Consider the following 13451-nt stretch of genomic DNA (forward strand, 5'->3'; position numbering starts at 1 on the left):
CAAGGGTTAGGTTAAGCAGTTTTATGATTTAAATTTAGGGGTTAGGTTGAGAGTTTAGGATTTTAGAATGTAGGATTATGAGTTGATCTTAGGTTTGTACTGGGTTTTAGTTTAGGATTATGGGTTGGGTTCATAACGTTAGGTTAGGGGAGGAGCGAGGGTTACAGGCTTGATTTTGGTTTAAAACTCACTGGTTAGGGTTAGCTTTTCCGTTTAGATTTACAGGTCACGGCGCTAGCGCTGCGGAAACGCCTGCACTTTGAGCATTGTGGAACTATTTGCATTTTGACGCTCCAAAATGTGAAAGCAACTTTTTTTTGCTTTGGTGTTTTTGCTAGTTCTCCGTTAAATCAGTTTCCTGTCAACAAACCCTGACAATGCTTATCTCTCAATACCGAGATGTAGCTTATCATGCATCTTCCGTCGCCGGCATGTGGAATTTTACCACGTAAATAAATAAATAAACAAAAAGTCCTCAGCAAGCATCAACTCCTAATGTCAATATTGACACCTTCCTCATTCCCCCAGCCGATGAGATGGCGATGGCATTCCGCGGATGCCACACATTCTCGCACCGCTACTGTCTTTACTTGTTGCAGAAAGTGGTGGAGACTCATTCCCCCAAATGGGGCAGGTGTCTCCGAGATTTACCGTCCCCCGTTTTTGGCCCAGTTCTCACTCGCATACTCCACATTTCTGATTAATTCCTGCAAGCGTCATTCTCCCTTCGCCTGGCGAGGAACTGACAGGAATGTTCCAAGCTGGAGCGGTGACTGATGGGACGTTGCTCCCAGGAATTCAGGCCTCGTGTCATTCCTTCCTCTCTCTCTGTCTCTCTCCCTCTCTCTCTCTCACACACACACACACACACACACACACACACATACACATCTGGATTCCTGCTGGGATTGCCGTGACCCAGCATCTCAAGTCTCGGTGGATCCATTTTCTAACTTTCAAGCATTGAAATTTGCCCAACATGGCTGCTTGAAATCAACATGGAAAACTTTCTGTTCAACTTCAGGCATGCATTGAGATTTTTATTTTTTTCATAGCAGATGTGTCCACTGAATTTGATCAGTGAAAATGGTGTCCGGGATTGTTTTGGGGGGGGGGGGGGGTTTTCTCCATGGATTGGTGCCAAAATATTTGCTTGAAAGCAAAATGTCTGACTTCCTGTTCCTTTGAAGGCATGGGCCCTTGAGACTCTTTCATGTGTCATGTGATCATAGTTTCACGACAATCAGCGAAACTGGTGTCGGAGGCTAATTTTGTCCAATTTTCATGCTGTGGAATTAGCCTCACAATGGACGCTTAGAAATCAAAATGTCTGACTTCCTGTTCAGTTTATAGCAAAGGTCCTTGAGATCTTTTCGCATGTCCTGTAAGGACAAACTTGCCCACCTAATTTACTTTAGAATTCAGATCGGTGTCGCTGGTATACTTCAGGTATAGGTTCTCGGGAATTGGTTGTGCGTCCTGTTATGGCAGGTAGACGATTACCAAGTACTGGATTTACCCCCAAAATGTCTGCTTCCACCCAAAATGGCTGACTTCCTATTGAATTTCGGGCATAGGTCCTTGAGACTTTAAGACGTGCCAATCGTTGAAGTAGCTCTCAGGGCTTTTTTTTCTAACTTTCCGCAAAGCGCATCTAAAATATTCTACATAATCTAGCTATTATTGTCATTAAAGGTCAGCCACAAAGAAGACGGGGGGGGAAATATGCATGTGGAACTCTGTGCTTTGCTCTCATTTTCATGGAAATTCCACAACTTCCTGCTTACAGCTTCCATGGAATGTTCACCCCCACCCCAGCACTCCACCTCATCAACTTTTCCACAAAGCTGCTGATTTTTGGAATGTTTCTCCCATGAATGAACGCCTGAGAGCGCACCATTAGTGCGAGTCCTTGTTACCGTGTAAAATTGTTAGTATTTTAGGGGGCACTAAAAATTTTGAAAAATTGTATCACCCCCCCCCCCCCCGCCCCCCACACACACACTATTTTCAGCAAGTGACCCAAAACTGGGGGGAGATTTATCATAAGATGGCAGAAATGAAGAAGACTCAAGTGTCAATGCCCGAAATTGAAAAGGAAACTATTTCAAAGCAGCCATTTGGGGGTGAATTCTAGAGCTGAAAAAAATGGGGAAAAAATAGCCCCAGGGAGTGCCTATCAAGACAATGAAAGTACTTTCCCTTGTCGAGGCTGCAGTCCAGCCATCACACTGTGTTTGTGGCCCATGGGCACATAAAGAAACGCAAACATTTTGACATTGTCACGCAAAGGTAAAAATAACTTCCTCAACAGCCACTGTCGTTCTTGTTTGATGCTTGCTGACCAGGTGCAGACCATAAAATTCAACTTTCCAGGTGAAAAGGGCAGAACGCCATGCCCTCGTTGCTTTGCACTTGCTACATCTCGTTCCCCACGGAGGTGGCCTATACACAAATGGAAGTCTGGCGCCCCCTTGTGTATACATGGTCTACTACAACCTGAACTGACAGCGACTCCATTACGTGTTTGCCATTTTCACTCAATAGAAGTGAAAACACGGAGCTGCCACTTCAACTGCTGAATTAAAAGTAAAAAAAAACAATCAAGTAACGGAAGTAACGGTGAACAATCTATGCTATGTTCCTTCCTTACACGACAGTAGGCAAGCAGGTTGTGGAGATCGGAGCAGCCCACTCCACACCACACCACCCCCTCTCGCTCTGTCTGTAGTGGGATCGGCGAAGCAATTCTCGCGCTCCCATAGGTGGTTGCATTGGTTTTCTCCTTGCTGATTGGTTGCAAGAGGCCAAAAAAGGGAGCCGGCTCCCTGTCGAAGATTTAGTTCGGTCGACGCATTTCTCGCGTTTCCATTTGTCAACATTACGGAATTCTCATCACTTATTGGTTAAAATAATTTAGAGGGGCCGGGTCTGCCTTGAATGTTATGGATGGTCGTGACATTCTCCACCCTCCCCATTGGGCGACGCTTGGAAAATTTCTTCACCAATTGGTTGAAAGATGTCAAGGGGCGGCTTCTCCGCAAGCGTTGTTCCGGCTTACATGTCGCGAACGGAGAAAAAAAGGAAAAGAAAAGACGAATGGAAAAATTGTAATCCTGAAAAGGAGCGTTGCTTTTGAACTCATCGAAACGCCAAACACCTGTGCGTACTCTGAAACGCGTTCGCTTGTGCAGCGAGACCGGGTTTAGGCCGTTGTTCCCCTTAAAAGTTCAACATTTAGACGTGAGTGTCGAACAGGCGGCAGCAGAAAACCTAGCGAGTCTCACGTTAGCTTGTTGCTAATCAGTTCGCTAGGCTAACATTGTATCGTTTCTACTATGTGAGGTTATCGAAGCAGAAATGGTCGAATATTTCCAGTTAAAGAGTCACTGGGCTAACATCGCGTTTGCGTTCTCTTTCCAAAGCGGCGAAAGCGACGTCGCTTCATCCGATAAACTTGATGTTAGGGGAGTGTTTCGACCAATAAACGCAAGCCAAAATACTCCTAAATGTACGTATTAATTTGCTAATCTTAGACGGGTGTCTTAAAATGATGGCTGTTTACAATAAACATAACGAAGGTCAGTTGTTGTGTACTCGCTCGGTCCGCAAAGGGTTAATTTTCGTTTTCATTGTTAAGGTGCTCGTACTTTTGTTGTCCCGGCCGCGCATGCGCACAGTTTCTTGTCAAGTGTTTTGACACGCGTTTATATACGTCCTTTTTCTTTTTTTCAGGTCGTTGAACAAAGTGAAAACATCCGAATGAGCTCGCAGCAATTCCCACGACACGGGCTTCCCGCCTCGAACCCAGGGGGGGCTCCGCTAATGCCCACCGGTGGAAACCTGGTGCCTGTCAGTCAGCCGTCAAACCCGCAAGGTTATCTATGTATCTATCTATCGATCTATCCATCCATCCATCCCCATGTTTTTTTTTCGCTTTTTAAAAGGGACTTGCTCTGCCCCAAAAACTCAAAATGTCCCATCCTATATGATCTTTTCACCTGTGTTATCAGATGACCAAAATTATGTCATTGGAATTACAGACCAGATGTTCTCAAAATTTTACAGGCAAATAACACCTATAAAAAGACTTGAATTGTTTCAGAATGTGCTGTAATTGGTGAAGACACACATGTCCTTGTCTTCCATCAGACATCCTGCAGAGTGAACGTGTCTTTAGTAAATGTGTGTTAGCTGTGAAAGCAAAATATTTCCATAGCTCACTGAGTGGCTTTTTTTGCTGCAACTCAATATAATTGATTGATTGTTAGCTGGTGTTGAAGCTGCGGACGGCAACCAGCAGGAGCACCCGCCGGCGGGGTGCGGCACCAGCACGGCGGTGTTCCGGGACGACAAGCAGGAGACCATGGTGGTCCGACCGTACCCGCAGGCCCAGACGCACGGCCAGCCGCAGCCCGCCCCGCAGGCGCTTCCCATCCAACCTGGCGGCCCGCCCGTGGCCTTGCCTGCTCCGCCGGTGCATCTACCGCAGGGCCAGCCCGCGGTACTCACTGATGGACAGATGAAGGTGAGTCTCGAAATATAGTCTCCAATTGGGGTTTTGCACATTAAGACAGAGGTACCTTGTCTGAGAATTGAATTTGTTCCATAACCAACATTGTTTGTGTGTGTCTTTCCAGGCGGTCCTGAAGTCCCCCATGCCGAGCCGCCTGATAGCCCCTGCACCAGCTTCCAACCAGGGCCACATCCCCATGCCCCCCAAGGTCCCGGGCCACATGACGTCGGCCCCGGAGAGCAGCAGCGCCACCACGCTTTCTATTCCTGTGGCCACCATCAGCGGACAGCAGGTGAGCATATGATGTCATTGTTACACTCAAAAAGGACTTGGTGATTAATCAAGTTTTGATTTCAGGCCATGTTACTGAGCCCTACATTCAAATGTGTTCACAATGAATCTGATTGCCTTTTTTTTTTGTGTGTGTCAGGGTCACGCCAGTAATTTGCACCAACTGATGTCGGCCAACATCCAGATCATTCGAGGCAGCGGTCCCACGTTGCAGATCGGGACCCCTGCCGTGCCGCCGCAGACCTTCACGTCGCATTTACCACGAGGTACCGTGCATGCTAATTTGACAGCGACATATGCTTTCAACACAATACGGAGGGAGAATTTGTGTTAGATTGAACACCCCCGTCCTAGCATTGTCATACCCTGACACGCAGGTGTCTCAGAAAGAATGAAACTTTGCCACTGAACCACCGACCAAGGAGTCCCTTAAGTCGGTACACATTGGCAAAAATGCACAATTTCAAGAATTGACATTTTGAAAAGGGTTTTATTCAGTTAGAATCTGATCAGATAAAAATGTCAGTATTATTGTCAGTATATTTGTGAGGATTCACAATTTAGCTCATCTAAATACTTTATTCTGTAGTACCTCTTTTATTCTGTAGTACCTGTTTAGTACCTCTTCGTGAAGTCAGGTTTACTTGTACAGCATTTAATCACAAAATAGTCGCAAAGGGGTTCACATATTCAAGTGTTGGTGTGATCAGCGTGAGAGTTCATTTAGAAAGAGACAAGGGGCAGCAAAACAGGCTCAAATCCAGATGTCGATGGTTTACAAATTTGAGAGTGAAGAAATAAGTCATAAGTTGAGATATAAACATTTCGACAGAGGTAGCTGCTCTATTTTCCATGGTTCGAGGAATTGAATCCTCCACACCAAAGTACCCTGTTTACAACCATGAAAACGGGTTATGTCAGGGGTCTCCAACCCTTTATTTCCTTTGCACTTCTTTTACACAGTGAAAGTGCTGGAATCGATTTTTAGAAACATGAACGGAGGAACATTTATTTAGATTGCAAATTCCATTTTGTGTATTTTCCTCCATAGGCGCAGCTGCAGCCGCGGTCATGTCCAGCTCCAAAACGGTCCTCCGACCGGCCACCGGAGCAGGCGCGGGCCCAGGCCAGCCCACCGTGCAGCACATCATCCACCAGACTATTCAGGTACTGCGTTGTGCACCAATAACATCTTTTTTGTGTTATGTGTGTGTCTATAACACGTCTTTCACTTTGCCTCCGCAGTCTCGTCCGGCTGTGACGACATCCACGTCTGTGCTTCCCACCGTGGTGGCACCCATTTCAGCCACGAGGACCCAGTCTCCCGTCATCAGTCCCACCGCCACGCACTCTGCAGAAGTGGCTCACGGGTAAGATGACACGACGCCTGTCCTCATTTGCGAACGTGCGGTCACCTTGTGTCAACATTCAAGTTGCTCTTCCAGGCGTCCCGGCCTGACCATTCACCCGCCGCCGGCCAGCATCAGCATCCAGAGGCCTCAGACGTCGCGTGACACGGCCACGCGCATCACGCTGCCGTCGCACCCGGCCATCGGCGCTCAGAAACCTCAGCCGCCGCACACCATGGCGCAGGTTACTCGCCTCCATGACAAATGAAAGAGTTTTTTATTTCGGAGACAGAAAATGTGAAGGCTCTGTTCTGACCTCACAGAAGCCCATCTTCAGTACCGTCACGCCAGTCGTGGCGGCCACCGTGGCGCCCATCGTCGCCACCAACACGGTGCCCACGACCACCTCTATAGGTACAGATTCAAAATCACAAGAAAGACGCAACTGCCAAAAAGTTTGGGAATGTCGGGCTTTTCAGGTGAAATTTCCCAATAATGCAAAAAAAGTGTGTGTTTCAGGTTCCATGCCGCACACCCAAATGAGCAGCAACACTATTGTCACCATGACGATGGCCTCCCACTCGTCGCACGCCACCGCCGTCACTACCTCTGCCATCCCCGTCGGTGAGTTGGGTTTCCCTGGTTATTTTGGCATTCCCACTTTCCCCTCGCTTTCAACTCACCTCGGTGTCGCCCGCAGCCAAAGTGGTGCCTCAACCCATCGCCCACTCGTCCTCTCGCGTACAGCCCGACTACCCCGGGGAGAGGGCCAACCTCATCCCCATCCAGGGCCATCGCTCCTCGCCCAACCCTGTCACCATGGAGCCGAGAAGTGACAACAGGTGAACTAAACGGTCAACTTTTGGCGAAACATCACCTTTGCTATATTGGGGCAAAGTATCATCCACGGGTCACAACATTGACCAATTAAAGGTTAAATAAATAAAACAAATAAGTCACTGCCGTGGGTGTTTATACCTGTCAACTGGTATCCAAACGTAAAGCCCCGAGTCTGAATAGACGGTGACGTTGTTTCGCTTTGGAGATATGGCCAGCACAGCTTTTGAGTGGAAGATCTTTGAACGAATCTCGGCTTGTTCTGTCAATTATGATAAGAGTCATAATAGAACAGAGTATATGTCATGGTCGTTGTTAGAACGTATGTGTTGTACTTTTGAGAAACGAGGACGGAGTTCATGGAATGAATGATGAACACCATGTGAAAAAAGCCACTAAACTCGAGCTATGTCTGTCTTTTCATGTACAGGTGAGCGATGCTACTGTATGTACAGGCTAACCTTTTTTGTCCTTTAATTTTCAAGGCCCCCCGTTCCGGTCCAGTTCCAGTATTTCCTGCCGACGTACTCGTCGTCGTATCCCTTGACTCACACCTACACCCCCATCAGCAGCTCTGTGTCCACTATCCGTCAGTATCCTGGTATGAAGCACCACAAACGTGTACACCCACCCAAAAAAATTTGTCAATTTTTGATTACTCTAAAAGAGCTAATATCAGCCAATTAAAATTGGCCTGCTGATTAATCGTTCGAGCAGTTCCATGAACATAAAGCTTTGGGAAAAAATTAAGACCAAAAACATTGGACCGTATTTTTTTTTTCTACTTTGACTTAAAAGTGTCTCCTCCTTCCCAAGTGACTCCTCAAGCTCCAAGTAACGCGCTGCCTACCCAGGCTGGCGTCGGGGTGGCCACCACCGTGCACCTCAACCACATGCAGCTGATGGCAGTGGACCGCATTGGCCTGCCGTCGGCACAGATCAGCACCCAGGGCATCCAGCCGACACCCATCGCCACGCAGGGCATTCAACCGGCGCCCATTGGCGTCCAGGGCCTTCACCCGGGTACGGCGGCCATCGGCGCACCGGGCCTCCAGCAGGGTGCCGGCACCGCTCAGCAACAGCAACCGCCCACCGAAGCAAAATCCGGTACCATGTTCCCTTGAATATTTATAGTTCATTATTCATAAATTCACTTTTCATCCGTGGAATCTAACACCAGCTATTGACTGCAAAAAAACTAAATATGAACGTTTTTTTTCTGCTCTTTCTGCTACTGTAGTATGCTTCATTGGAAAGTAGTACAGTAATTGGTTTCAAAGGATGACATGGCTCAACCTTTTAAACCCCATCTAGGCGTGGTGTTGGCCGACAGCTTTGTGGCTAACCCGATCAGCGGCACCACTCAACCGGTCGGCACCATGGTGCAGACTCATGGCCAGGCAGGGGCGCCCACCCTGGTGTCCTCGCCGAGACCCAGCATCCTACGCAAGAAGCCTACCACCGAAAGGTGAGAGGCAAAGACGTTTGCCAGATCTTAATGTCCACATTTTTGGTACTTTTTCTTCTGTTTATGTATATTGAAGTCGCAGTTGTTTATATAAAAATTCAGGTAAACGACAAGACACTGTATACATAAATGTTCCATATCGTTTATCGCATTTGGTCTGGATCTACTCCGTCATATTTCATGCCTATAGACATCTCATTTCCAATACTGACATCAGATGTAAATAAATACAGCTAATTTACAAATTTACATTTTGATATATTTGCCGACAGTGTAATATACCATATGTACATCATATTTAATATATTTCTCATACTTTATTTTTTTCGTTTTCAGTTGTGTTCGGAAGACCCTCATTTCCGCTCAGCCCAATGAACCGAGCAGCATCAGAATTGAGAGTGGCGTGAGAGGGGCCAGTTCTCCCCGACCCGCGGGGTGAGCTTCAAACCATTCGAGCCTGGCTAAAGCTTAGCTTAGCTTTTAGTATGAATATGTGATAGAGGTGTGCTGTGGTTGTGGGAACTTGGTTAAGCTAACTGCATATGTGTACAAATAGAGTTGCGCTGAGTTCATATTAACTATTTAGAGTTAACTTCTAGGTAAAATACGGGGTCATGTAGTCCTGGTAGCTGGCTAATGCTAACTTTAACTGTAAAAAAGAGGTGATGCTATAGTTGTGGTAACTGGCCAATGGTCACTGTAAATTCGAAGTGTGTTCGATCTGTGCGAGCCTGCTATAGTGAACTGTATGAAAAATACAGCTTTACTGTAGTCAGCCAACTAACAATAAATATTTCAAGGTGCCATGTGGCCATGCTAGCTAATTAATGATGACTGTATTTGTAAAATAGAGGTGCGCTAACTGGCTAATGCTGACGATGTAAATTACCACTGTATTCAGGCCGTGCTAGCTAGCTTAAGCTAAATGCTTTTAAAAAATTGAGATGCTTTGTGGTTAGGTAACATTTTGTATATTAGAGGTAGAATTTTGTCATGTTAGCTTCCTAATGCTAACGCTTACCTGATCTGTAAAATAAAGTTGCGATGTGGTCGTGTTAACTACCCAAAGTTTTAACACTGTCCATGGAAAACAGGTGAGCTAACTGTGTATGTAAACTTCCACAAGTTGACCCTTTTTAGCCAGGCGGGAAAACCGTTCTGATCACACTTTGATCTTTTTCCCCTCAGAGTCAAACCCAAAGCTGAGGTACACATGGCGGTGGCCCCTCCCGTCATGGCCGCCGTGGATGCGCTTCCTCTGCCGCAGGGTGGCGAGCAGCAAGCGATGGCGGCATCGGGCGCCCCGCACCTCGCTCAGGCCCTGCCCGCCATTCTGGCCACGCCGGGGCCTGCGCCACCCTCGCAGCCCTCCGTCGTCCTCTCGGCCCTGCCCGCAGCCATCGCGGTGACTCCACCCACCCCCGCCTCCATGGCCAACACGGTGGCGTCGCCCACGCAGCCGGCCCCCAGCAGCACCGCCTCCTGTGTCGCAAGCTGCCCCGACGTCAAGGTCAAGCATGAGGTGGACACCGTGAACACCTCGCAGCCAGGTGAGGAGGCAACGCTCGCCTGCCTTTTACACGGAAGTGGTGCCAGCGCCTCTTAAAATAAGAAATAAAACCAAAAATGACTTCAGCTTTACAACGGCACCTCAGAGCAGCTTGCTTTAGTCTCAATGTACTCCATCAGACAATTATTATTGTTATTATATGCTTGCTCTTTCCCCCTCACAGACTCCAACGCCAACCCTGCCCTGAATGCCCAGTCTTCCACCCTCAACGTGCCCCCCACGGGAGACCTCATCCCCGGGGCATCCCCGAGGAAGAAGCCTCGCAAGCAGCAGCACGTCATCTCCACCGAGGAGAGCGAGATGATGGAGACTAACAGCACGGATGAGGAGAAGGCGCCCGGGAGGCCCGTCACCGGCAGGGCCGAGCGCCGAGAGTCTCCCCCCAGGGAATACGTCGGTACGGAGATGGCGCTCTGCTCATGCTGCGCTCCCCGCCAACTCGAACAAAGACTTTCTGTGAAGTATTTCAATCCATTTTATTGTTCTTTCCTGTTCAAATGTCGCTTAACATTTTAAAATGTTCCCCTCTCAGATGAGGAAGGGGTGCGCTACGTGCCCGTGAGGCCCCGCCCACCCGTCACCCTCCTACGGCACTACCGTAACCCCTGGAAAGCCGCCTACCACCACTTCCAGAGGTACAGCGATATCCGTGTCAAAGGTTAGTTTTTCCAGACAGAGGCAAAAATCTTGCTGGGCTATGAATGATGTGTAATTAATTCATATTTTGTTTTTGTCTCAGAGGAGAAGAAGGGCACCTTACAGGATATGGCCAACCAGAGAGGGGTGGCGTGCCGAGCGCAAGGCTGGAAGATTCACCTGTGTGCCGCACAGCTCAGACAGCTGGTGAGTGAAAAGTTCACGTTAAAAAGGTTCAAGCGGTGTTCGCCAACTTTTATTGAGCAAAGGCACATTTTGGCCATTAATTGACTGGACCAGAGACCCTCCCCCGCTGTATTTAATATCCAATACATTTGATGGATACCTTTTTATTTAAGAACTATTCACAAGTCATAGTTAATCAGCTCGCATCATTTCTGTTGTATATACACAGTTAGCATTAGCTAAAATTATCGATACAAAAATCCCTATGGAGTTAGGGGTTTGCAAAAGACAATTCGATACATGTGGTGCGTAACCTTTCAGTTTGATTTGATGCAGCCACATCTTTAAACCAAAACCGATTTTCCCCATTTAAATCTATTTTCATTGTCGTGCTTTCAGAGTTGGAAATGAGCGAATAATTGAGTGAACGGTCTTCCCAGCCAAGTGAAAGCAGCCAATTTGTCTTCCCTTTTTTAACTCCGATCATCCATAACGGCAACATGTCCGTGATACTTGACTTTAATGAATTTGACCGGCCTTCCTGGTCGTTTTCTGTTCTCAGTCTAGTTTGGAGCATGATGTGTACAGCCGGCTGTCCTCTCTGCAAGAGGGCCTCATACCCAAGAAGAGAGCGAGCGCAGACGACGACCTGCACCGTATCAATGAACTCATCCAGGTCCTAACTTAAATATATATATATTTTCCCCCTAATTGCACTCTATAATATTATAGGCTTCTTGATATTATATATAGCTTTTTTTTTTCTTTTAATTATTTATTCATTTCAATGGACATTGTGCTACCACCGGGAGCAGTATGTTACAGACATATGGAGCTGGTCAAAACTCTTTAGTGAGCCACACCAATATTAGTCGCTTTTTTTTAAATGATAAAAAACATGATCTTAGACCTGTGAGTGACAGTAACCACTTGCGTAGCTTTCGCTTTGTGTTGAAATATCTGTCGCTTAAAAGGTTTAAACAGCACAAAAAGCAACGTTTGTTAGCCTCTCTGCAGGCGAGATGACATCTCCCATCTTTTACCCACAGGGCAACATGCAGCGCTGCAAGCTGGTAATGGACCAGGTGACAGAGGCTCGGGACACCATGATGAAAGTCCTGGAGCACAAAGACAAAGTTCTGAAGCTGCTAAACAAGAACAGTTCCGTCAAGAAATCATCCAAGCTGAAGCGGAAGGAGCGGGCATGAGATTCCCCCTAACTCACGCGTCCCTTTACCCCCGCTCAGAATCTGGTGCTATGATCTGCTTCATACAATCACAAGCACCCACCGTGGGCAAACAAAAGTGGCTGACGGGGAACCTTTTTAGGTTCGTTTCCGAAGACCTCAAGAGACGGTGTTTGCTAACTTAGCTTCCGGCAGGTCGCCGAGCCGTGGCGCGAAAGAGGCAAGAAGGAGTTGAAAATGGTAACCTGAAGACCAACCTCAAACGTGCTGTTATTTTTGTTTGGTTTTGATCAGTGCCTTCTTTCTGTTTGCCGATGATTGAACCGCTGCCATTTTGCGACGGTGTGTGCTCACCTGTCACTCGTTTCCCGCCGATTTTTAGCACTCTAATTAGATGAAATTTCTCCTCGGTTCTTTCAAGGGGGAGTTTGCAGATTAAAAACAAATCACTTCTTGTCATAATTGTTTCACTGTCAGTAGAAACCTGACAGTCATTTCAAATAATAGAATTTGTTGATTTGATGTGGACATCAGAAACATTGGACAAAACTTGAAATAGTACATTCGTAAATTGATCGATGGAAAAAAACATTCTCTGACCCCATCTTCTACCTCTGATTTGATTTTTAAGAAAATGCTTTGCTCGAGGAAAAGCAACCACTCAGAGACCAAAGGCGTGTCTTCTGCGATGTCTTTTTTTTTTAATTGCAAACTCCCCCTTTAAATCTGATTATTACTTAAGAACCTCCATCGTAGAGCTCCCCACAAAAGATAAAAGTCCACATCATACAAAAAGGTTTGCAATTGCCTCACGATGCCACAAGATGGTGTCATTTTTTTTTTACATTAGACATGGCTTTGGTCTGAGCACAAAATACGGCAAATAGGTAATGGCTTCCCGTTGAACTGAGAAGGGGAGTTTCAATTTTTCAGGCCTTAGCCGAGCTCAAATGAAAAATATTGCTCTGGTGGCATCTAGTGGCAATAGAATCCTTTTTGGGTCAGGGTCAATTGTGGATTTTCATGACTAGAATAGCAGCGGTTCACTGTCAAAGGAATATTCGGAATTGGCAGGATTCATCTGTTTTGTTTCTTTTTTTTTTTTGTTATTCATTAAGAAGGCAGAGAAGGATTTGCAGTGGAGCGTCCTCATGTTCACAAAGCTGTTACTGTTTAAATGTGCTCTTTTTTTTTTTCTTTTTGTACACACCCCCCAATCTCAAAATGGAGACATTTTGTGCCGTGCGATGTGTAAAAACAAACAAAATTTCACAGAGAGGTAGCGTGGTAGGGTCGCGATCATTCACACCAGACGTTGTACATTGTTTTTTTGTCTGTAAGTATAGTAAAGATGCTTCAACAACACACACTAGTACTCGGATGTTATTCCACACCAGCAGTTCAGTTCCGC

General features: G+C 46.7%; 1 protein-coding gene across 2 annotated transcripts; it reads left to right on the forward strand.

Annotated features, from left to right (window-relative positions):
* Positions 1-3037: 3037 nt before the first annotated feature.
* Positions 3038-13405, forward strand: sap130a (Sin3A associated protein 130 a). Of its 2 annotated transcripts, none has more exons than XM_086115346.1 (21): positions 3038-3162; positions 3736-3877; positions 4272-4528; positions 4641-4808; positions 4947-5073; positions 5859-5974; positions 6053-6177; positions 6253-6400; positions 6480-6570; positions 6676-6780; positions 6857-6998; positions 7479-7594; positions 7810-8100; positions 8308-8461; positions 8798-8896; positions 9650-10011; positions 10195-10428; positions 10564-10689; positions 10771-10874; positions 11416-11529; positions 11903-13405. In XM_086115346.1, exons 2-21 carry the CDS (start codon positions 3763-3765, stop codon positions 12059-12061), a joined length of 3153 nt encoding a protein of 1050 aa, XP_085971472.1. In that variant the 5' UTR covers positions 3038-3162; positions 3736-3762; the 3' UTR covers positions 12062-13405. The 2 variants fall into 2 exon arrangements, with proteins under 2 accessions (XP_085971472.1, XP_085971473.1); XM_086115347.1 differs by having other exon boundaries at positions 3092-3243.
* The last annotated feature ends 46 nt before the right edge of the window (positions 13406-13451 follow it).

This window comes from Hippocampus guttulatus, chromosome 7 (genome assembly GCF_054856545.1).
Source record: "Hippocampus guttulatus isolate MCC_2025c chromosome 7, RoL_Hgut_1.0, whole genome shotgun sequence".
Taxonomy (NCBI): Eukaryota; Metazoa; Chordata; class Actinopteri; order Syngnathiformes; family Syngnathidae; genus Hippocampus; species Hippocampus guttulatus.

Bases quoted from the DNA above. Each gene is read 5' to 3' on its own strand.
- sap130a (XM_086115346.1), top strand. From the start codon at position 3,763: ATGAGCTCGCAGCAATTCCCACGACACGGGCTTCCCGCCTCGAACCCA. The intron at 8,101-8,307 runs GTACCATGTTCC...AACCCCATCTAG, and splicing joins GCCCACCGAAGCAAAATCCG to GCGTGGTGTTGGCCGACAGC. The intron at 10,012-10,194 runs GTGAGGAGGCAA...TCCCCCTCACAG, and splicing joins CGTGAACACCTCGCAGCCAG to ACTCCAACGCCAACCCTGCC.